The sequence below is a fragment of the Triticum aestivum genome, chromosome 2A (genome assembly GCF_018294505.1).
Source record: "Triticum aestivum cultivar Chinese Spring chromosome 2A, IWGSC CS RefSeq v2.1, whole genome shotgun sequence".
NCBI lineage: Eukaryota > Viridiplantae > Streptophyta > Magnoliopsida > Poales > Poaceae > Triticum > Triticum aestivum.
In genome coordinates this window covers 159,653,864-159,678,817 of record NC_057797.1, presented here as the reverse complement: position 1 = coordinate 159,678,817, position 24,954 = coordinate 159,653,864, and the positions used below count along the sequence as shown (strand labels likewise).

Sequence of the window (24,954 nt, the reverse complement as noted above, 5' to 3'; positions counted from 1 at the left end):
AGCAAATCACACAAAGTCTTGGGAATAGTGGAGACACTAGCACCCAAATCACACAAAGCATAAAACTCATGATCTTTAATTTTAATTTTATAGTTGGGTCCCACTCATCATAGAGTTTTCTAGGGATAGAAACTTTCAACTCAAGTTTTTCTTCATAAGATTGCATCAAGGCATCAACAATATGTTCGGTGAAGGCTTTATTTTGACTATAAGCATGTGGAGAATTTAGCACGGATTGCAACAAGGAAATAAAATCAATTAAAGAGAAACTTTCATAATTAAATTCCTTGAAATCCAATATAGTGGGTTTAGCAACATCTAAATTTTTATTTCTTTCAATCCCACTTTCATCAATTTCATCATTAAGATCTAAATACTCCGAATTTAGAACGCCTTCTAGGTAAAGGAAGATCATATTCAGTTTCATCAAGATTCATATTGCAAAACAAAGATTTAATAGGGGACAGAATAATAACTTTTAGATCTTCATCTTGATTTTCATAGGAATTGGAGGAACATGCTTTAATAAAGGCATATTTGGAAGCACGCATCCTAGCGGTTCTTTCCTTGCACTCATCAATGGAAATTCTCATGGCTTTGAGAGACTCATTGATATCATGCTTAGGAGGAATAGATCTAAGCTTTAAAGAATCAATCTCAAGAGAAATTCTATCAACGTTTCTAGCCAATTCATCGACTTTAAGCATTTTCTCTTCAAGCAAAGCATTAAAATTCTTTTGTGAATTCATAAACTCTTTAACACTATTCTCAAATTCAGAGGGCATCTTATTATAATTTCCATAAGAGTTGTTGTAGGAATTCCCATAATTATTAGAAGGATTACTAGGATATGGCCTAGGATTAAAATTCCCTCTATAAGCGTTGTTACCAAAATTATTCCTACCAACAAAATTTACATCCATAGATTCATTGTTATTCTCAATCAAAGTAGACAAAGGCATATCATTAGGATCAGAAGAAACACTCTTAGTAGCAAATAATTTCATAAGTTCATCCATCTTTCCACTCAACACATTGATTTCTTCTATCGCATGCACTTTTTTATTAGAAGATCTTTCAGTATGCCATTGAGAATAATTAACCATAATGTTATCTAGGAGTTTAGTAGCATCTCCTAAAGTGATTTCCATAAAAGTGCCTCCCGCGGCCGAATCTAAAAGATTTCTAGAAGCAAAATTCAATCCGGCATAAAAATTTTGTATGATCATCCACAAATTCAAACCATGAGTAGGGCAATTACATATCATTAATTTCATTCTCTCCCAAGCTTGTGCAACATGTTCATGATCAAGTTGTTTAAAGTTCATAATATCATTTCTAAGAGAGATGATCTTAGCGGGAGGAAAATACTTAGAGATAAAAGCATCTTTGCACTTGTTCCATGAATCAATACTATTCTTAGGCAAAGACGAAAACCAAGCTTTAGCATGATCTCTAAGTGAAAAAGGAAATAGCTTCAATTTAACGACATAATTATTGACATCTTTTTTCTTTTGCATATCACATAAATCAACGAAGCTATTCAGATGAGTAGCGGCATCTTCACTAGGAAGGCCGACGAATTGATCTTTCATAACAAGATTCAACAAAGCAGTATTAATTTCACAAGATTTAGCATTGGTAAGAGGAGCAATCGGAGTGCTAAGGAAATCATTATTATTGGTATTGGTGAAGTCACACAATTTAGTATTATCTTGAGCCATCGCGACAAACAAGCAATCTAACACACGAGCAAACAAAAAGCAAGCGGGCAAAAAGAGGCAAATAGAGAGGGAGGATAGAGAGAGAGAGGGCGAATAAAATGGCAAGGGTGAATTGGGGGGAGAGGAAAACGAGAGGCAAATGGCAAATAATGTAATGCGAGAGATAGGGATTGTGATGGGTACTTGGTATGTTGACTTTTTGCGTAGACTCCCCGGCAACGGCGCCAGAAATCCTTCTTGCTACGTCTTGAGCTTGCGTTGGTTTTCCCCGAAGAGGAAGGGATGATGCAGCAGAGTAGCGTAAGTATTTCCCTCAGTTTTTGAGAACCAAGGTATCAATCCAGTAGGAGGCCACGCTCAAGTCCCTCGTACCTGCACAAAACGATAGCTACTCGCAACCAACGCGATTAGGGGTTGTCAATCCCTTCACGGTCACTTACGAGAGTGAGATCTGATAGATATAATATTTTTGGTATAAAGATGCAAAGTAAAAAGTAAAAGCAAAGTAAAAAGCAAAGCAAGATTAAAGTGATGGAGATTGATATGATGAGAATAGACCCGGGGGCCATAGGTTTCACTAGTGGCTTCTCTCAAGAGCATAAGTATTCTACGTGGGTGAACAAATTACTGTTGAGCAATCGACAGAATTGAGCATAGTTATGAGAATATCTAGGCATGATCATGTATATAGGCATCACGTCCGTGACAAGTAGATCGAAACGATTCTGCATCTACTACTATTACTCCACTCATTGACCGCTATCCAACATGCATCTAGAGTATTAAGTTAAAAACAGAGTAACGCCTTAAGCAAGATGACATGATGTAGAGAGATAAATTCATGCAATATGAAATAAAACCCATCTTGTTATCCTCGATGGCAACGATGCAATACGTGCCTTGCTTCCCCTTCTGTCACTGGGTAAGGACACCGCAAGATCGAACCCAAAGCTAAGCACTTCTCCCATGGCAAGAACTACCAATCTAGTTGGCCAAACCAAATGGATAATTCGAAGAGACTTGCAAAGATAACCAATCATATATAAAAGAATTCAGAGAAGATTCAAATATTATTCATAGATAGACTTGATCATAAACCCACAATTCATCGGTCTCAACAAACACACCGCAAAAAAGAAGATTACATCGAATAGATCTCCACAAGAGAGGGGGAGAACTTTGTATTGAGATTCAAAGAGAGAGAAGAAGCCATCTAGCTACTAACTATGGACCCGAAGGTCTGAGGTAAACTACTCACACTTCATCGGAGAGGCTAGGATGATGTAGAAGCCCTCCGTGATGACGGCCCTCTTCCGGCGGAGCTCCAGAACAGGCCCCAAGATGGGATCTCGTGGATATAGAAAGTTGCGGCGATGGAATTAGGTTTTTGGCTCCTCTTCTGATCGTTTGGGGGTACGTGTGTATATATAGGAGGAAAAAGTACACCGGAGGAGCACCGAGGGGCCCACGAGGCGGGGGGCGCGCCCTGGGGGGGGCGCCCCCCACCCTCGTGACCGCCTCTTTTGTTCCTTGGAGCAGGGTCCAAGTCTCCTGGATCACGTTCGGTGAGAAAATCACGTTCCCGAAGGTTTTATTCCGTTTGGACTCCGTTTGATATTCTGTTTCTTCAAAACACAGAAATAGGCAAAAAACAACAATTCTGGGTTGGGCCTCCGGTTAATAGGTTAGTCCCAAAAATAATATAAAAGTGGAAAGTAAAGCCCAATATAGTCCAAAACAGTAGATAATATAGCATGGAGCAATAAAAAATTATAGATACGTTGGAGACGTATCAATGAGCCCAGATTCCGCAAAATGGCTTGAGGCCATGAAAACTGAGATGGGATCGATGTATGAGAACAAAGTATGGACTTTGATTGACTTGCCCGATGATCGGCGAGTCATTGAGAATAAATGGATCTTCAAGAGGAAGACGGACGCTGAAAAAAATGTTTTCGACAAGTTCAAGGTGTTGACTACGATGATATTTTCTCACTCGTATCGATGCTTAAAAGTCTGTCCGAATCATGTTAGCAGTTGCCGCATTTTATGAAATCTGGCAAATGGATGTCAAAACTGCATTCCTTAATGGATTTCTTAAAGAAGAGTTGTATATGATACAACCAGAAGGTTTTGTCGATCCTAAAGGTGCTAACAAAGTGAGCAAGCTCCAACGGTCCATCTATGGACTGGTGCAAGCATCTCGGAGTTGGAATATATGCTTTTATAAAGTGATCAAAGCATATGGTTTTATACGGACTTGCAGTGAAGCATGTATTTACAAGAAAGTGAGTGGGAGCACTACAACATTTCCGATAAGTATATGTGAATGACATATTGTTGATCAGAAATAATGTACAATTTTCTAGAAAGCATAAAGGAATGTTTGAAAGGAGTTTTTCAAAGAAAGACCTCGGTGAAGCTACTTACATATTGAGCATCAAGATCTATAGAGATAGATCAAGACGCTTGATATATTTTCATTGAGTACATACCTTGGCAAGATTTTGAAGTAGTTCAAAATAGAACAATCAAAGAAGGAGTTCTTGGCTGTGTTGCAAGGTGTGAAGTTGAGTAAAGACTCAAAACCCGACCACAACAGAAAATAGAAAGAGAATGAAAAGTCATTCCCTATGCCTTAGTCATAGGTTCTATAAAGTATGCTATGCTGATTACCAGTCCTATTGTATACCTTAACATGATTCTGGCAAGGGAGTACAATAGTGATCTAGGAGTAGATCGCTGGACAATGGTCAAAATTATCCTTAGAGGGCTAAGGAAATATTTCTCAGTTATGGAGGTGATAAAAGAGTTCGTCGTAAAGAGTTACATCGATGCAAGCTTTTTACATCAATCTAGATGACTCCAAGTCCCGATCTGGATACATATTAAAAGTGGGAGCAATTAGCTAGAGTAGCTCAGTGCAAAGCATTGTAGACATAGAAAATTTGCAAAATACATACGGCTCTGAATGTGGCAGACCCGTTGACTAAATTTCTCTCACAAGCAAAACATGATAACTCTTTGGGTGTTAATCACATAGCGATGTGAACTAGATTATTGTCTCTAGTAAACCCTTTGGGTGTTAGTCACATGGAGATGTGAACTAATCACATAAAGATGTGAACTAGATTATTGACTCTAGTGCAAGTGGGAGACTGAAGGAAATATGCCCTAGAGGCAATAATAAAGTTATTATTTATTTCCTTATATCATGGTAAATGTTTATTATTCATGCTAGAATTGTATTAACCGGAAACTTAGTACATGTGTGAATACATAGACAAACAGAGTGTCACTAGTATGCCTCTACTTGACTAGCTCGTTGAATCAAAGATGGTTAAGTTTCCTAGCCATAGACATGAGTTTTCATTTGATTAACGGGGTCACATCATTAGAGAATGATGTGATTGACTTGACCCATTCAGTTATCTTAGCACGATGATCGTTTAGTTTGTTGCTACTGCTTTCTTCGTGACTTATACATGTTCCTCTGACTATGAGATCATGCAACTCTCGAATACCGGAGGAACACTTTGTGTGCTACCAAACGTCACAACATAACTGGGTGATTATAAATGTGCTCTATAGGTGTATCCAATGGTACTTGTTGAGTTGGCATAGATCGAGATTAGGATTTGTCACTCCGATTGTGGGAGAGGTATCTCTGGGCCCTCTCGGTAATGCACATCACTAATAGCCTTGCAAGCAACGTGACTAATGAATTAGTTGCGGGATGATGAATTACGGAACGAGTAAAGAGACTTGCTGGTAATGAGATTAAACTAGGTATTGAGATACCGACGATCGAATCTCCGGCAAGTAACATACCAATGACAAAGGGAACAACATATGTTGTTATGCGGTTTGACCGATAAAGATCTTCGTAGAATATGTGGGATCCAATATGAGCATCCAAGTTCCGATATTGGTTATTGACCGGAGATGAGTCTCGGTCATGTCTACATAGTTCTCCAACCGTAGGGTCCGCACGCTTAACGTTCGGTGACGATCAGTATTATGAGTTTATGGTTTTGATGTACCGAAGGTTGTTCAGAGTCCAGGATGAGATCATGGACATGACAAGGAGTCTCGAAATGTTTGAGTCGTAAAGATCGATATATTGGAACGCTATATTCGGACATCGGAAAGGTTCTAAGTGGTTAGGGTATTTATCGGAGTACCGAAGAGTTACGTGAATTCGCCGGGGAGTATATGGGCCTTATTGGGATTTAGGGGAGAGAAAGAGGGGCTTCCTAGGGCAGGCCGCCCCCAAGGCCTAGTCCGAATTGGACTAGGGGGAGGGGTGGCTCCCCCTCCTTCCTTCTCTTCTCTCTTCCCCTTCCTTCTCTCCTACTCCTACTACTTGGAAGGGGGGGGGGGATCCTACTCCCGGTGGGAGTAGGACTCCCCAGGGCGCGCCATAGTAGAGGGCCGGCCCCCTCCTCCCTCCATCCTTTATATACATGGCCAGGGGCACCCCATAGACACACAAGTTGATCATTGATCTTTTAGCCGTGTGCGGTGCCCCCCTCCACCATAATCCACCTCGGTTATATCATAGCGGTGCTTAGGCGAAGCCCTGTTCTGGTAGCATCATCATCATTGTCATCACGCCGTCATGCTGACGGAACTCTCCCTCGAAGCTCTACTGGATCGTGAATTCGCGGGACGTCACCGAGCTGAAAGTGTGCAGATCGCGAAGGTGCCGTGCCTTCGGTGCTAGATTGGTCAATCGTGAAGACGTACGACTACATCAACCGCGTTGTCATAACGCTTCCGCTTACGGTCTACGAGGGTACGTAGACGATACTCTCTCCTCTCGTTGCTATGCATCACCATGATCTTGCGTGTGCGTACGATTTTTTTTGAAATTACCGCGTTCCGCAACAAAATGCGGTACATAATGTTCGTTGGGACACTAACTATTGGGATACTTTACTTACACAAAGGTTCCACTCAACCTTATATGTATTGTAATCCATCACGGATCCTCCACGAGGATGAGGCTTCTGTTGCAGCTTATCCAAGCAAAGTATGTACAACTGATAAGAATGAGATTCGATGGCTTTCCATCTCCATGGGATCCTCTTCTAGCTGGACCCGTGGTGGGCAAGTCTCCTCTGTGTATGTAGTTCCCAAACTTGTTTGCTATCTGTCTGGATCCATTCTTGTTGGTTTCCTCAGGCGCCCATAACGGACATTGGAACATCTAGTTCCTACGGACATTTGGGCCAGAGGAAACCGTTGCTTGGACCAACTATCGGGTGGCCCTCCTGCCAATGCTTCTGAACTATCCGGACGATATATCTTTGTGTTTGACCTCTTCGGGGATTTTTTCTGTTGGCTCTCGGAGTATCATGCCTTATGCCGGTGCCCATCTCTTTACTGGACCTTTCCTTTGTGGAAATCACCATTACCATTGAAGATCAATATCTTCATTTGGCAGCTGTTGCGAGATCCCCTCCCATCGAGGAAGGAGGTGATAAAGAGGAATGGCCCTGCGAATGGCCCATGCTTAGTTTGTGTGGTCCTAGAGACTAGGACCGACATCTTCTTCTCATGTCCGGCTAGTCAATTTCTTTGGTGCTTTGCACTTGAGGCTCTGGGGACCGACCAGGAGGCCCTGGACCTGGCCGGGTTTCTCCAAACCCAGGTCAATCAGACTGGAAGGAGGAGACACCTCTTCTAGTTTGTGTTCGCGCCGTTGGTGTGGACCCTGTGGTTAGTGGATAATGGAGTTGGAGGGTTCAGTCGACGAGCTCGAGAAGAGATGTAGACAGGCAGGCTTGGATTATCGGGCTCTAAAAATTAGCTCTCCACTACTTTGTGTCTATGGCTAGTGGGTCCGATTGTCAGGTTTGTGTTTCACGGGTAGTTTTTTATTTTGTAATCAATTAGTCCCATAGTTGTGGTTTTATGTTAAAACAACTTATAGTTGTGGTTTTGGATTACCTCAGTCCATAATTTGTGTATTTGTGCAATTTCCTAGAAAAACAAATTTTATAATATTCTAATATACACAGTCCACTTTGACACAAAGACCACGAACAGTACTTAAAGTTAGGACGCGGCTCCCCTGACGTGTCGTGGCGCCCACTGACATGTGGCCCCAGACCCACACATCAGTGGCTCAACGTCATGAGGCTGTACGTCAACGTCATGAGGCTGTACGTCAGATGATCCGGCTCCTCAAAGTTAACGTGGATGCTTCACCCCAAAAAGTGGGTGGGCTCAGCATACTATGTCATCAGAGACAGTAAATAGAAAATTTGTTGCAGCAGGTGGGCGTTGGTACCATCATTTGCCTAATACACTAACTGATGAAGCTTACGCTGCCATCGGTGGCCATGTGCTGAAACAATCATACATTTGAGCCTATTTGAAAAATAACAATAATCAGATGGTTGGTTGATCAAATGGTCAATAGGATGACTGAGCGCATACCAAAAGATGCCTTAATCCTCGATTAAATGTACTAGTATAAAAGGTCCTGGAGATATCATGGAAATTAAGAAATCCAACAAGGTCAGGATTTATGAACTTGCTTGCACGCAGAAGCATATATAGTAAACAAGGAAAACGTCCTCACCTATCCATCATGTCAAGCTCCACCATCCCTCATGTTTAATTAGGAAACAAACTTCAGCAATCAGTAGACCATGGTCAGTGGCATCCCTCTGTAAGGACAGGGCAGAGAAGAGTAACGTTCCCAATGGCTTCTGATGGGCTCCCAGAGGCAGTAGCACCCAAGACGAAGAAGAGCAACATCAAGTATGCCTCCACCTGCGCCGTCGTCGCCTCCATGGCCTCCATCGTCCTCGGCTACGGTACACATGTTGACATTATCACCTCGTCGTCTGATTCTGTCTCGTGTCTACCAGCGATGATGATTGCTGCATGAACTGTTCCTTTCATGGCCGCATGCAGACATCGGTGTGATGAGCGGGGCGTCGCTGTACATCCAGAAAGACCTCGAGATCACGGACGTGCAGGTGGAGATCCTGATGGGCATCCTGAGCATCTACTCCATCGTCGGCTCCTTCGCCGCCGGCAGGACGTCCGACTGGATCGGCCGCCGCTTCACGGTGATCTTCGTCGCCGCTTTCTTCTTTGCTGGTGCCTTGCTCATGGGCTTCGCGAGCGGCTACACCATGCTCATGCTTGGTCGCTTCGTGGCTGGCATCGGCGTGGGCTACGCCATCGTGATCGCGCCCCTGTACACGGCTGAGATCGCCCCGGCATCGGCGCGCGGCTTCCTCGTGTCCTTCGCGGAGGTCTTCATCAACCTTGGTATCCTCTTCGGCTACGTCTCTAACTACGCCTTCGCTCGCCTGCCGCTCCACCTCGGCTGGCGCTTCATGCTCGGCATCGGCGCGGTGCCGTCCGTCCTGCTCGCCCTCTTGGTGTCCGGCATGCCGGAGTCTCCCCGGTGGCTCGTCATGAAAGGCCGCCTCGCGGACGCGAGGGTCGTGCTGGAGAAGATCACCGACACGCCGGAGGAGGCCGAGGAGCGCCTCGCTGACATCAAGACCGCCGCCGGCATCCCAGAGGACCTCGATGGCGACGTGGTCGTCGTGCCCAGGAAGAGAGGCGGCGAGGAGAAGCAGGTGTGGAGAGAGCTCATCCTGTCGCCGACCCCTTCCATGCGGCGAATACTGCTCGCGGCGCTCGGCGTCTTCTTGTTCCAGCAGTTGACGGGCTCCGACTCCGTGGTGCTCTACAGCCCGCGCGTGTTCGAGAGCGCCGGCATCACCGGCGACGACCAACTCCTGGCCGCCACCTGCGCCATGGGCGTCGCCAAGACGCTCGTCATCCTGGTCGCCATGTTCCTCCTCGACCGCGTCGGCCGGCGGCCGCTGCTGTTATGCAGCACTGGCGGCATGATCGTCTCGCTCGTCGGCCTCGCGACGGGCCTCACCGTCGTGGACCAGAACCCGGACGCGAGGGTCCCGTGGGCGGTCAGCCTGTGCGTGGCGTCCGTCCTGGCCTACGTGTCATTCTTCTCCGTCGGCCTCGGGCCCGTGACGGGCGTGTACACCACGGAGATATTGCCGCTGCGGGTGCGCGCGCTGGGCTTCGCGGTCGGGGCGGCCGGCAACCGCGTGGTGAGCGGCGTCATGTCCATGACCTTCCTCTCGCTGTCCGGCGCCATCACGCTCGGCGGAACCTTCTTCCTCTACGCCGGCGTCGCCGTGCTCGCGTGGGTGTTCTTCTTCACGTGTCTCCCGGAGACGCGCGGCCGGACGCTGGAGGAGATGGGCAGTCTGTTCGGCATGACCGACACGGGGCCGGAGGCAGAAGATGCTGCCCCCGGGACACAGGACGCGAGCTGCAGGGCGAGACTCTTGATTAATCACATGAATATTTGGGGCTCAGTACATAGAAAGGTGTGTGTAGGACACATCTAAATGTTATGTCACGTCTAATCTGATGTTCATTATGTTTGTGGTTTACTTTATTTTGTTTGTTGTTGTTACGTTTATTTGTGAGAGTTTAGATGCGACATCCTTAGAAAACATTTAGATGTGAATTAGACAAACTGAGGTTTATATATGACACATCTAGATGTGACATCTAAGCTAATGTCCACTCTGTTTGTGGTCAATTTTTTTGTCCTATTTTTTATTGCTGCATTATATGTTTGTGTGAGTTTAGATGTGACATTCTTAAAAAATATCTAGATGTGAATTAGACAAACTAATATAAAAATATGCCGCCAAAGGTGGTTGGTCTCGGTTTTCTTTGTTACTTTGCATACTTTTGCTTCTTACATTTTGGAACACCTCGACACATCTGTGTTTCACTGCACGTCTGCAATAGTCCACCGCATGGATCACTAGTAGAATGCCCATGTTACTATGACGTTCCTGATTTGACCGTACATTAATCATACACGTAAATGTATACGATCAAGAATAAAAATTCACGGGAAAAATATCACAACACAACTCTAGACACAAATTAAAAAAAATACAAGCTTTATATTACAAGGCAGGGGCCTTGAGGGCTCGAATACGTAACCTCGAATATACAAGAGTCAGCGGAAGAAATAATATCTGAGTACAAACATAAATTAAACAAGTTTGTCTTAAGAAGGCTAGCACAAAAGTAGCAACGATCGAAAAGGCAAGACCTCCTGTCTGGGACCTCCTAACTACTCCTCAAAGCCGAGCTCCACGTAGAAACATCCTCGGGATCCTCTGGCTCCTGAACTCCATCATCTGGTTGCGACATCCGAGAAAATTGGAAAAGGTGGAAACGAGAGAGCAAAGCAACCGTGAGTACTCATTCAAAGTACTCGCAAGCAAGAATCTACACTACATATGCTGTAACGGCCTCGATGAGGCTATATCTCCCACGTGTTGAAACACGACTTAGAGATATAACCGCATTGAAAGCAATGTCGCAAGTGAGACAACCCATGTAAATAAATAAAGGGAAAAGGTACATAGCTGGCTTACACTCGCCACATCACACAAAAACATAAATAAGTCATTACATTCATCCAATACACTCAAGGTCCGACTACGGAACCAAAATAAAGATCAACCCCCAAAAGTGACAAAGTCCCCGATCGCCCCAACTGGTCACCACTACTGATCATCTGGTAAAGACACGTAGTAACGACGAGAATCTTCATCGAACTCCCACTTGAGCTCGGTCATATCATCTGGAGCGGCATCATCGGTCCCTGCATCTGGTTTTGGGAGTAATCTGTGAGTCACGGGGACTCAGCAATCTTACACCCTCGCGATCAAGACTATTTAAGTCTATAGGAAGGGTAAAGGTATGATGTGGAGCTGCAGCAAGCGACTAGCATATTTGGTGGCTAACATATGCGCAAAAGAGAGCGAGAAGAGAAGGCAAAGGCACGAGCGACAAACTATGATCAAGAAGTGATCCTAGACAACCTACGTCAAGCATTACTCCAACACCGTGTTCACTTCCCGGACTCCACCGAGAAGAGACCATCACGGTTACACACGCGGTTGATGCATTTTAATTAAGTTAAGTTTCAGGTTATCTACAACCGGATATTAACAAATTCCCATCTGCCCATAACCGCGGGCATGACTTTCGAAAGTTCAAATCCCTGCAAGGGAGTCCCAACTTAGCCCATCACAAGCTCTCACGGTCAACGAAGGATATTCCTTCTCCCAAGACATTCTGATCAGACTCGACATCCCAGTTACAAGACATCCTCGACAATGGTAAAACAAGTCCAACAACACCGCCCGAATGTGCCGACAAATCCCGATAGGAGCTGCACATATCTCGTTCTCAGGGCACACTCAGATGAGCGCTCCATACAACTAAAACCAAACCTCGAGTTTCCCCGAGGGGGCACTGCACAGGGCTCTAGTTTGGACCAACAATCAGAGGAGCACTGGCCCGGGGGGGGGGGGGGGTTAAATAAAGATGACCCTCGGGCTCCGGAAACCCAAGGGAAAAAGAGGCTAGGTGGCGAATGGTAAAACCAAGGTTGGGCATTGCTGGAGGAGTTTTATTCAAGGTGAACTGTCAAGGGGTTCCCATTATAACCCAACCGTGTAAGGAACGCAAAATCCGGGAACATAACATCGATATGACGGAAACTAGGGCGGCAAGAGTGGAACAAAACACCAAGCATAAGGCCGAGCCTTCCACCCTTTACCAAGTATATAGGTGCATTAAGATAAACAAGATAATATGGTGACATTCCAACAATAAACATGTCCCAACAAGGAACGATCTTCAATCTTCACCTGCAGCTAGCAACGCTATAAGAGGGGCTGAGCAAAGCGGTAACATAGCCAAACAACGGTTTGCTAGGACAAGGTGGGTTAGAGGTTTGACATGGCAATTTGGGAGGCATGATAAGAAAGTGGTAGGTATCATAGCATAGGCATAGCAAAAGAGCGAGCATCTAGCAAGCAAAGATAGAAGTGATTTCGAGGGTATGGTCATCTTGCCCGCAAAGTTCTCAAAGTTGCCTTGATCCTCGTAAGCGAACTCAACGGGCTCCTCATTCACGTACTCGTCTCCCGGCTCTACCCAAACAAGAACAACAAGCAAAAGGAACACAATCAACCACGTGCAATGCTCAAGCAACATGATGCAAACATGGTATGATATGCGGGATACGATATGGGATGCATATGCATGATTTGCAAAGGGATGATTGAATCTGGAATCAACTTGGAAATCCAAGAGTGCCACTGGAAAGGTGAGTTGATTTTGGTCGAAATCGATATAAAGATCACCGGAATCGGATGCACGGTTTGGAAATGGCAAGCAAAACAAATATGGCACCGGTCTGCGATTAACAACAAGTAGCCATCTAAATGCAATAAGAACAACATGCTACAACACTCAAACATGACAACAAAATACATGGAAGGGATCCACTCATGATGCTTGACAAAAGATGAACACTGAGCTACGGCTAATTCACTCATTAAAAGATTCAAACAAGCATGGCAAAAGTGCAAAAGATAACAGGTTTCAGACTTAGTGAAATTGATAGCATGTCAGGAATTTATCACCAGGAAGCAATGTTTAGAGCACGATAACTACATGCTACAGGAAGATATCATGGCAAAGCAAGGCATGGCATGAAGCTACTCAAATAATATAACAAAAGTCCCTTAATGAACATGAGCCAAAAGGGATCAGAAAATACAATTGCAAGCATGTGAACATAGCAAAAACATAAACAGATTCAGACTTAGTGAAAACCTGGAGCATGCAAAACAGATTAACGAGTAAGCATGTTTACGAGCTCGATGCACTCACTACGAGGCATTGCATGATAAGCTAAGCATACACCCAGCAAATAGACATGGAATAGAAGCTAGACATAGCAATAACAACAACATAGCATGCACGGATCAAATGCAACAAGCTTGGCAAAATTGCAAAACATGTTAACAATCTGCCAGGAATATTTTTATAGCAAAAGTAGAGCTCGATTGACTCAAGCTAGGGTGCTCCATCATTGCAAACAAAGACATGGATGGATAGAGCACAACATTATCTACAAAACATCCTTACTGATCATGCTCAAAAGAGGCACGGATCATTAGGAAACAACATGAACATATGGCATAAAAATAATGACAGGGCAAGGGCTTAGTGAAATTCTAAGTCCCTGAAATCAGCATCATTGAGTAGGCTACTTTGCATGCTTGTGCTAGTCACCACAAAGATCACAAAAATACATGGCATACACCCCTGTAAAGATAGCATGGTATACATCAAAATACATGTAGAGCTCAGGATCATAGCATGCACACATTAATCCATAGCATGCACACATTAATCATGGCAAAAATGACAAAAGTGCATTTGCTGAAACAGATCTGAAACTATCCTCACATAGTCCTCTTCAAACAGCATTTCGGGCATCAAGATGAGCTCAAATGAAAATGATGCAATGAGATAAAATGATGTACTCGTCGAGACGAACATTTTGATATGCTACACGCACGAATCGGAGCAACGGTGACGGAGTTATGGCAGGTCAAAGATTGCAAAAAACATGTTGGGAATTAGGGTTTGGGGTCAACCGAGAAGTGGATCTGGATCTCAGGTCGACCGGCACTGTAGCACGCACGCAGCCCGAGGATATCCCCGGAGTTGCTCGTCGGAATCGTCGGAGGGGAGGTCGCCGGGGCCGGACTTGGAGGGGCTCGCCGGCCGGAGTGGAAGCCGGGGTGTTCGCCGGAGTTCTTGGGCGGCGAGGGCGGCGAGGCGGAGCAGGGCGCGGCGAAGTCCGGCGATGGCGTGCGGTGGCCGGCGCGGGGCTCCTCGCGGGAGCTGGAGGCGATGGGTGGCACGGGCGTGAGGAGGCGATGGGTGGCGCGGGCGTGAGGAGGCGGCGGCCCGGATCGGCGGCGGGGAGGGCCGGCCTCGGGCCGAGCGGGCCTCGGCGGTGGGGGGAGGCGGCCTGCCACGTGGCACCCCCTCAGTGGCTGCGGGCGGTGGCGGCTGGGGTGTCCGGCGGCGGAGAGGGGATTTTTCTAGGGTTTCGAGGGAGAAGACCCGGGATTTTCGGGAGGGGATCTATTTATAGAGATAGAGGGAGCTAGGGAGCTCCAAATGAGGTGCGGTTTGCGGCCACGCGATCGTGATTGAACGATCTAGATGATAGAAGGGGTTTATGTGGGTTTTGGGCCACTCTGGAAGGGTGTTGGGCTGCAACACACACGAGGCCTTTTTGGTCCCTCGGTTAACCGTTGGAGTATCAAACGAAGTCCAAATGGCACGAAACTTGACAGACGGTCTACCGGTAGTAAACCAAGGCCGCATGACAAGTCTCGGTCCAATCCGAAAATGTTTAACACCCACACACGAAAAGAGGTAGAAAGGGACACCGGAGGACATAGGAGCGCCAGAATGCAAAACGGACAACGGGGAAAATGCTCGGATGCATGAGACGAACACATATGCAAATGCAGTGCACATGATGACATGATATGAGATGCATGACAAAGACAAAAGCACACAAAGGCAAAAACCCAACAACGAGGAAATATCATAACTTAGAGCCGGAAACGGCAAGAGTTGGAGTACAAATAAGGTAGGTTACATCCGGGGTGTTACAACGCTCCACCACTACGAAAGGATCTCGTCCCGAGATCTAGGACTGGAAAAACTCTGGGTACTTAGAACGGAGGTGATCCTCGTGTTCCCAGGTGGCTTCATGGTCAGAATGATGTGACCACTTGACTTTGAGGAATTTGATTGACTTGTTGCGATTCTTGCGCTCAGTTTTTTTAAGAATAGCCACAGGGTGCTCATGATAAGACAGGTCTTCTTGGAGATCAATGTCTTTGAAGTTGACGGTGCGGTCAGGAGTCTTGAAGCACTTGCAGAGCTGAGAGACATGAAACACGTCGTGCATGTTTGCAAAGTTAGAGGGAAGCTCAAGTTGATAGGTGAGATCGCCTCTCTTGCTGACGATCTTGAAAGGACCCACGTATCTAGAGGCAACCTTCCCATTGACACCGAAGCGACGAGTACCTTTCATTGGAGAGATGCAGAGGTAGACATGGTCTCCGATCTCGAAAGCCAAGTCACCATGCTTACTATCATAGTAACTCTTCTGGCGCGATTGTGCGGCTTTGAGATTATCACGAATGACTTTGCACATCTCTTCTGCCTCTATGATCAAGTCATTGCGAAGAAGTTGACGTTCACCAGTCTCTGACCAGTTAAGAGGAGTACGACACTTCCTGCCATAGAGAATTTCAAATGGGGCCTTGCCCGAACTCGCTTGAAAGCTGTTGTTGTAGGAGAACTCGGCATATGGAAGGCAATCTTCCCACTTCATACCGAAAGAGATGACGCAAGCTCTGAGCATATCTTCAAGAATCTGATTGACACGCTCGACTTGGCCACTAGTTTGGGGATGAAAAGCTGTGCTGAAACGGATGTTGGTGCCCATGGCCTTCTAAAAAGAATCCCAAAACTTCGAGGTGAAGATGTTGCCACGATCTGAAGATATCAACTGCGGAATGCTGTGCAAGGAGACAATCCGGGAGGTATATAGCTCTGCCAATTGAGCTCCGATGATAGATTCTTTGATAGGAAGGAAATGAGCCACTTTAGTGAGCTTGTCGATGACAACGAAGATAGCATCATTACCACGCTTGGACTTTGGAAATCCAGTCACGAAGTCCATCTCAATGTGGTCAAACTTCCATTCTGGAATGGAAATAGGTTGGAGGAGACCAGCTGGTCGTTGGTGTTCTGCCTTCACTCTTCTGCAGACATCACATTCATTCACAAACTGAGCAATCTCGCGCTTCATTCGAGTCCACCAATACGACTACTTGAGGTCATGGTACATCTTTGTACTTCCAGGGTGGATAGAGAGGAGTGAATTGTGAGCCTCGTTCATAATGACTTTACGAAGATCACCTTTAGGCACAACAATGCGATCCTCGAAGAATAGAGTATCCTTGTCATCAAGACGATAGCACTTGTACTTGGGTTGACTCTTGGCAATCCCAACCTTCACCTTCTTCACCATAGCATCAAGAAGTTTAGCCTCGCGAATCTGATCTTCCAAAGTAGGAGAGACTTGGAGGTTGGCGAGGAAACCTTGAGGAACAACTTGTAGATTGAGTTTGCGGAAAGCTTCACAAAGCTCGGGTTGGTAAGGCTTGAGAATCAAACTGTTGCAGTAAGCCTTCCTGCTCAATGCGTCAGCAATTACATTGGCCTTGCCTGGAGTATATTCGATACTCGGATTATACTCTTTAATCATTTCGACCCAACGAGTCTGCCTGAGGTTGAGATTAGGCTGAGTGAAGATGTACTTGAGACTCTTGTGGTCAGTGAAGATGTCCACTTTTCGTCCCAATAAGAGATGTCTCCAAGTTAAAAGAGCATGCACAACTGCCGCCAACTAGAGGTCATGAGTGGGGTAGTTCTTTTCATTGGGCTTCAACTGGCGAGAGGTATAAGCCACAATTTTCTTCTCTTGCATCAACACTGCACCAAGACCTTGAAGGGAAGCATCACAGAAGACCTCAGACGGTTTGGATTCATTAGGAGGTGTCAGAACTGGAGCAGTGACTAACTTCTCTTTCAGGGTGTTGAAAGCGATGTCACATTCAGGAGACCAGACGTACTTGACGTGCTTCTGGAGAAGGTTGGAAAGAGGCTTCGCGATCTTAGAGAAGTTCTCGACGAACCTTCGACAATAGCTTGCGTGACCCAGGAAGCTGCGGAGTTGCTTCACGTTCTGAGGTGGTTCCCAATTCACAATTGCAGACACCTTCTCAGGATTAACCGCTACGCCCTTGGCGGAAATGATATGCCCAAGGTAGAGAACCTCATCGAGCCAAAACTCGCACTTTGAAAACTTGGCATAGAACTGATGTTCTCTTAGCTTATCCAGCACCAAACGCAAGTGCTTGGCATGATCTTCCTTGTTCTTGGAAAAGACCAAAATGTCATCGAGGTAGACCAAGACGAAGTAATTTGTGTAAGCGTTGAAGATGAAATTCATCATGCGAGAGAGTGTTGGCGGAGCGTTGACGAGGCCGAAAGACATGACAGTGTATTCATATGAGCCATAGCTTGTTCTGAATGCTGTCTTGGGGATATCCTCTTCACGAATGCGAATCTGATGATAGCCCATACGGAGATCAAGCTTGGAGAATACTTCAGCACCTTTGAGTTGTTCAAACAGCTCGTTGATGTTGGGAAGTGGGTACTTGTTCTTTATAGTCTTCTTGTTCATGGACGATAGTCGACACAGAGTCGGTCCGTTCCATCCTTCTTCTTCACAAAAAGAACTCCACAACCCCACGGAGAAGAACTAGGTCGGATGAGACCTATTCGCTCTTGAATATCGAGTTGCTTCTTCAACTCCTTCAACTCTTCAGGTCCAAGCTTGTAAGGACATTTGCAAACATGTTCCGTGCCAGGCTCAAGATCGATGACAAATTCAACTGGCCGGTGCAGAGGCATTCCTGGAAGCTCTTCCGGAAAGATGTCTTGATATTCGCAAACGACCGGAATTTGAGAGATGGCATCCAGCTCGCCCTTCTCATTGAGAGAAAACAGTCGGATGGTATCATCCCTTGCGGCAAAGACAATAACATCCTCAGACGAATGAGTCAATTGAATCTGCCTGGCAGCACAATCAAGACGAGCCTTGTGCTTAGAAAGCCAATCCATTCCAAGAATAAGATCAATATCCGAGTCGCCCAGAACAATAGGAGAAGCTAGAAATTTGTAGTCGCCCAACGTGATAGTAACATCCGGGACGCAGATATTAGCTGTCATTTGCTTGCCCGGGGACACGATTTGTAAAGATCTTTGCAAATACTGATAATCACACTCATACTTTGATGCAAAAGGTTTAGAAATGAAGCAATGCGATGCACCAGTGTCAAAAAGAACTTTTGCAGGAACATCATTAACAGGAAGGTTACCCATGATGACATCTGACGAGTCCTCTGCCTGATCTGCATTCATCAAGTTGACCTTGGCGTGCTTGGGGTTATGCTTGACCACTGCATTGCTAGCAGATCTCACAGGAGGAGGAGGAGGAAGACACCTCTGATTGAAGCATTTGTTGGCATAGTGACCCTTCTGCTAACACTTGTTGCACATGACCTTCGAGAGCGGACGGTGATATGGAGCACTTGATCTTGGAGCTTGAGACCAAGTCTTGTTCTGAAAGCCAGGGTTGGGCGGGTGGGAAGATCCACTGCCACCTTTGCTCTTCTGCTGATAAGGCTGATGGAACGGAGGAGGAGGCAGCCAATACTTTTGCTGCTTAGAAGCCACTGGAGTTGAGGAAGAAGGAGTTGCATCTCTGACTCGCTTCTTGGAAGCATCGCACTTGAGTTGAGCAGTCTTTTGTTTCAGTGCCATGTTGTAAAACTCATCGTACTTCCGAGGCTCGAAAATCACGAGAGCAAGTTGAAGGTATTCTATGAGGCCACCCCTGAACTGGTAAATCATACTCTTCTCGTCAGGGACGTCTTTCTTGGCGAAACGAGCGAGCTTCTGGAACAGAATGTTATACTGGTAAACAGACAAGCTACCTTGATTCAGGTTGCGGAATTCCTCACGCTTGCTTTCAACAACACTCTGAGGAATGTGATGAGCTTTGAAGTCTTGACGGAATCCATCCCAGGAAATTACACGGCCTCCTCTGGAATCTTTGTACTGCTGAAACCATTCTGCAGCTTGGTCTTTGAGTTGGAAGGAGGCAAACTTGACAAAGTCCTCAAGCCTGATGTTACTGCACTCAAAATGCTTGCATATATCCACGAGCCAATCATCAGCGTCTGAGGCCTCGACACAGTTGCTGAAGGTCTTTGGCTGGTTAGAAAGGAACTGGTTGAGTGTTGCAAACTGATTCTGATTGTTGCCATGGCCTTGGTTGCACTCTTGCAGAATTTGCATGATCAGCTGCGTGTTTGCATTGGTAGCGGCCATCACAGCTTGCCATGCCTCCGGAGGTGGAGGTGGTGGTGGCGGATCCTGATTCTGATTCTGACCCTTAGCAGGAGCCATCCTGAAGAGGATGACATCCGTTAGCATATTGACAGACAAATATTCAAGCTGAATCAAACGGATTGAAATTGCAACATATAGTCTTCACATCCGAATAACATGAACGAATGAATTCCAATTGAAATGGCCACATTTCCATAAATTGAGAAGCCACTTAGATAGAGGTAGAAGAATAAAACAACAAAGTACGGACAAGAACAAATACTTGGTGAGGATTACCCAATGCCAAACCAAATATCCGCAGAAGAAGAACTAGAGCTACATGAATTACCACCTATGAAACTCCTGAACCTTTCTGGTTATGCAATCAGGTGTTGGGGATACAGGGGAAGCATAATATCTCACCCAAAGCTAGCAAATCCTACATCCAGCTGTATCCATCCTTCAACACATAATGAAGAAACCTTCGGAAATCATTTACCTCAACCTTCGAAAAGCATCCGTTATACGAGTTATGGCAATACTCCCGAACTCCCGCCCCAGTACTGGGTGGCGTCGAGGTTATCTCACCAACAACTGCATAAAAGAGGTTTTCAATGTCGGCGAAACTCAGGTATTCCAGAATCTCAACGATAAAATTGTGACGAAAACACCTCGGAGCTCAACTCCCCGGGACACTGCCACAACCCCTAAATGTCAGGAGGCACCAAGAACAATGTTCTCGTCACAAAACCATCGGAACGATTCCAAGATACCCGCGTGATCCTAAATTTTTTAGTGAAATTTGAGAAGAGAAGAGTCAAAACTCTACGTCAGGATGCCTCACCAGAGCGACGAAGGGACTGAGGAGTAAAAAGAATTCCTAACTCTCCGATATATATAATCCTAAATGACTCAAAACATTTTTCTAGACTCAACAACGCCAACGATTCGATCAAGCAGGGGGCTCCTAAGGTCGGGGAAGGCTCTGATTACCAACTTGTAATGCCTCGATGCGGCTATATCTCCCACGTATCGAAGCACGACTTAGAGGCATAACCGCATTGAAAGCAATGTCACAAGTGAGGTAATCTTCACAACAACCCATGTAAATAAATAAAGGGGAAAGGTACATAGCTGGCTTACACTCGCCACGTCACACAAATACATAAATAAGTCATTACATTCATCCAATACACTCAAGGTCCGACTACGGAACCAAAATAAAGATCAACCCCCAAAAGCGACAAAGTCCCCGATCACCCCAACTGGGCACCACTACTGATCATCTGGGAAAGACACGTAGTAACGACGAGAGTCTTCATCGAACTCCCACTTGAGCTCGGTCATATCATCTGGAGCGGCATCATCGGTCCTTGCATCTGGTTTTGGAAGTAATCTGTGAGTCACGGGGACTCAGCAATCCTACACCCTTGCGATCAAGACTATTTAAGCTTATAGGAAGGGTAAAGGTATGATGTGGAGATGCAGCAAGCGACTAGCATATTTGGTGGCTAACATATGCGCAAAAGAGAGCGAGAAGAGAAGGCAAAGGCACGGTCGACAACTATGATCAAGAAGTGATCCTAGAACAACCTACGTCAAGCATTACTCCAACACCGTGTTCACTTCCCGGACTCCGCCGAGAAGAGACCATCATGGTTACACACGCGGTTGATGCATTTTAATTAAGTTAAGTTTCAGGTTATCTACAACCGGACATTAACAAATTCCCATCTGCCCATAACCGCGGGCACGGCTTTCGAAAGTTCAAATCCCTGCTGGGGAGTCCCAACTTAGCCCATCACAAGCTCTCATGGTCAACGAAGGATATTCCTTCTCCCAAGACATTCCGATCAGACTCGGCATCCCGGTTACAAAACACCCTCGACAATGGTAAAACAAGTCGAGCAACACCGCCCGAATGTGCCGACAAATCCCGATAGGAGCTGCACATATCTCGTTCTTAGGGCACACTCAGATGAGCACTCCAATCAACTAAAACCAAACCTCGAGTTTCCCCGAGGGGGCGCTGCACAGGGCTCTAGTTTGGACCAACACTCAGAGGAGCACTGGCCCCGGGGGGGGGGTGTTTAAATAAAGATGACCCTCGGGCTCCGGAAACCCAACGGAAAAAGAGGCTAGGTGGCGAATGGTAAAACCAAGGTTGGGCATTGTTGGAGGAGTTTTATTCAAGGCGAACTTTCAAGGGGTTCCCATTAGAACCCAACCATGTAAGGAACGCAAAATCCGGAAACATAACACCGGTATGACGGAAACTAGGGCGGCAAGAGTGGAACAAAACACCAGGCATAAGGCCGAGCCTTCCACCCTTTACCAAGTATATAGGTGCATTAAGATAAACAAGATAATATGGTGATATCCCAACAATAAACATGTCCCAACAAGGAACGATCACCAATCTTCACCTGCAGCTAGCAACACTATAAGAGGGGCTGAGCAAAGCGGTAACATATCCAAACAACGGTTTGCTAGGACAAGGTGGGTTAGAGGTTTGACATGGCAATTTGGGAGGCATGATAAGCAAGTGGTAGGTATCGTAGCATAGGCATAGCAAAAGAGCGAGCATCTAGCAAGCAAAGATAGAAGTGATTTCGAGGGTATGGTCATCTTGCCCGCAAAGTTCTCAGAGTTGCCTTGATCCTCGTAAGCGAACTCAACGGGCTCCTTGTTCACATACTCGTCTCCCGGATCTACCCAAACAAGAACAACAAGCAAAAGGAACACAATCAACCATGTGCAATGCTCAAGCAACATGATGCAAACATGGTATGATATGCGAGATGCGATATGGGATGCATATGCATGATTTGCAAAGGGATGATTGAACCTGGCCTCAACTTGGAAATCCAAGAGTGCCACTAGAAAGGTGAGTTGATTTCGGTCGAAATAGATATAAATATCACCGGAATCGGATGCACAGTTTGGAAATGGCAAGCAAAACAAATATGGCACCGGTTTGCGATTAACAATAAGTAGCTATCTAAATGCAACAAGAACAACATGCTACAATACTCAAACATGACAACAAAATACATGGCAGGGATCCACTCATGATGCTTGACAAAAGATGAACACTGAGCTATGGCTAATTCACTCATTAACAGGTTCAAACAAGCATGGCAAAAGTGCAAAAGATAACAGGTTTCAGACTTAGTGAAATTGACAGCATGTCAGGAATTTATCACCAGGAAGCAATGTTTAGAGCACGATAACTACATGCTACAGGAACATATCATGGCAAAGCAAGGCATGGCATGAAGCTACTCAAAGCATATAACAAAAGTCCCTTAGTGACCATGAGCCAAAAGGGATCAGAAAATACAATTGCAAGCATGTGAACATATCAAAAACATAAACAGATTCAGACTTTGTGAAAAACTGGAGCATGCAAAACAGATTAACGAGTAGGCATGTTTACGAGCTCGATGCACTCACTACGAGGCATTTCATGACAAGCTAAGCATACACCCAGCAAATAGACATGGCATAGAAGCTAGACATGGCAAGAACAACAACATAGCATGCACGGATCAAACAACAAGCTCGGCAAAATTGCTAAACATGTTAACAATCTGCCAGGAACATTTTTATAGTAAAAGTAGAGCTCGATTGACTCAATCTAGGGTGCCCCATAGTTGCAAACAAAGACATGGATGGATAGAGCACAACATTATCTACAAAACATCCTTACTGATCATGCTCAAAAGAGGCACGGATCACTAGGAAACAACATGAACATATGGCATAAAAATAATGACAGGGCAAGGGCTTAGTGAAATTCTAAGTCCCTGAAATCAGCATCATTGAGTAGGCTACTTTGCATGCTTGTGCTAGTCACCACAAAGATCACAAAAATACATGGCATACATCCCTGTAAAGATAGCATGGCATACATGAAAATACATGTAGAGCTCAGGATCATAGCATGCACACATTAATCATGGCAAAAATGACAAAAGTGCATTTGCTGAAACAAATCTGAAACTATCCTCACATAGCCCTCTTCCAATACCATTTCGGGCATCAAGATGAGCTCAAATGAAAATGATGCAATGAGATGAAATGATGTACTCATCGAGACGAACATTTTGATATGCTACACGCGCGAATCGGAGCAATGGTGACAGAGTTATGGCAGGTCAAAGATTGCAAAAAACATGTTGGGAATTAGGGTTTGGGTCAACCGAGAAGTTGATCTGGATCTCAGATCGATCGGCACTGTAGCACGCACGCAGCCCGAGGAGATCGCCAGAGTTGCTCGTCAGAATCGTCGGAGGGGAGGTCGCCGGGGCCGGACTTGGAGGGGCTCGCCGGCCGGAGTGGAAGCCGGGGCGTTCGCCGGAGTTCTTGGGCGGCGAGGGCGGCGAGGCAGAGCAGGGCGCGGTGAAGTCTGGCGATGGCGCGTGGTGGCCGGCACGGGGCTCCTCGCCGGAGCTGGAGGCGATGGGCGGCGCGGGCGTGAGGAGGCAGCGGCCCGGATCGGCGGCGGGGAGGGCTGGCCTCGGGCCGAGCGGGCCTCGGCGGTGGGAGGAGGCGGCCTGCCACGTGGCAGCCCCTCAGTGGTTGCGGGTGGCGGCTGGGGTGTCCGGCGCGGCGGACATCTCCGGCGGTGGAGAGGGGATTTTTCTAGGGTTTCGAGGGAGAAGACCCAGGATTTTCGGGTGGGGATCTATTTATAGAGATAGAGGGAGCTAGGGAGCTCCAAATGAGGTGCGGTTTACGGCCACGCGATCGTGATCGAACGATCTAGATGATAGAAGGGGTTTAGGTGGGTTTTGGGCCACTTTGGATGGGTGTTGGGCTGCAAGACACACGAGGCCTTTTCGGTCCCTCGGTTAACCGTTGGAGTATCAAACAAAGTCCAAATGGCAGGAAACTTGACAGTCGGTCTACCGGTAGTAAACCAAGGCCACATGACAAGTCTCGGTCCAATCCGAAAACGTTTAACACCCACACACGAAAAGAGGTAGAAAGGGACACCGAAGGACATAGGAGCGTCGGCATGCAAAACGGACAATGGGGAAAATGCTTGGATGCATGAGACGAACACGTATGCAAATGCAATACACATGATGACATGCTATGAGATGCATGACAAAGACAAAAGCACACGAAGGCAAAAACCCAAAAACAAGGAAATATCATAACTTAGAGCCGGAAACGGCAAGAGTTGGAGTACAAATAAGGTAGGTTACATCCGGGTTGTTACATATGCATTGTTATCAATGAAATGAGTAGTATCTATGGACTGAATTGTAGA

General features: G+C 46.0%; 1 protein-coding gene across 1 annotated transcript; it reads left to right on the top strand.

Annotated features, from left to right (window-relative positions):
- Nucleotides 1-8,344: 8,344 nt before the first annotated feature.
- LOC123185054 (putative polyol transporter 1) lies at nucleotides 8,345-10,332 on the top strand. Its single transcript, XM_044597067.1, has 2 exons — nucleotides 8,345-8,554; nucleotides 8,655-10,332. Exons 1-2 carry the CDS (start codon nucleotides 8,440-8,442, stop codon nucleotides 10,133-10,135), a joined length of 1,596 nt encoding a protein of 531 aa, XP_044453002.1. The 5' UTR covers nucleotides 8,345-8,439; the 3' UTR covers nucleotides 10,136-10,332.
- The last annotated feature ends 14,622 nt before the right edge of the window (nucleotides 10,333-24,954 follow it).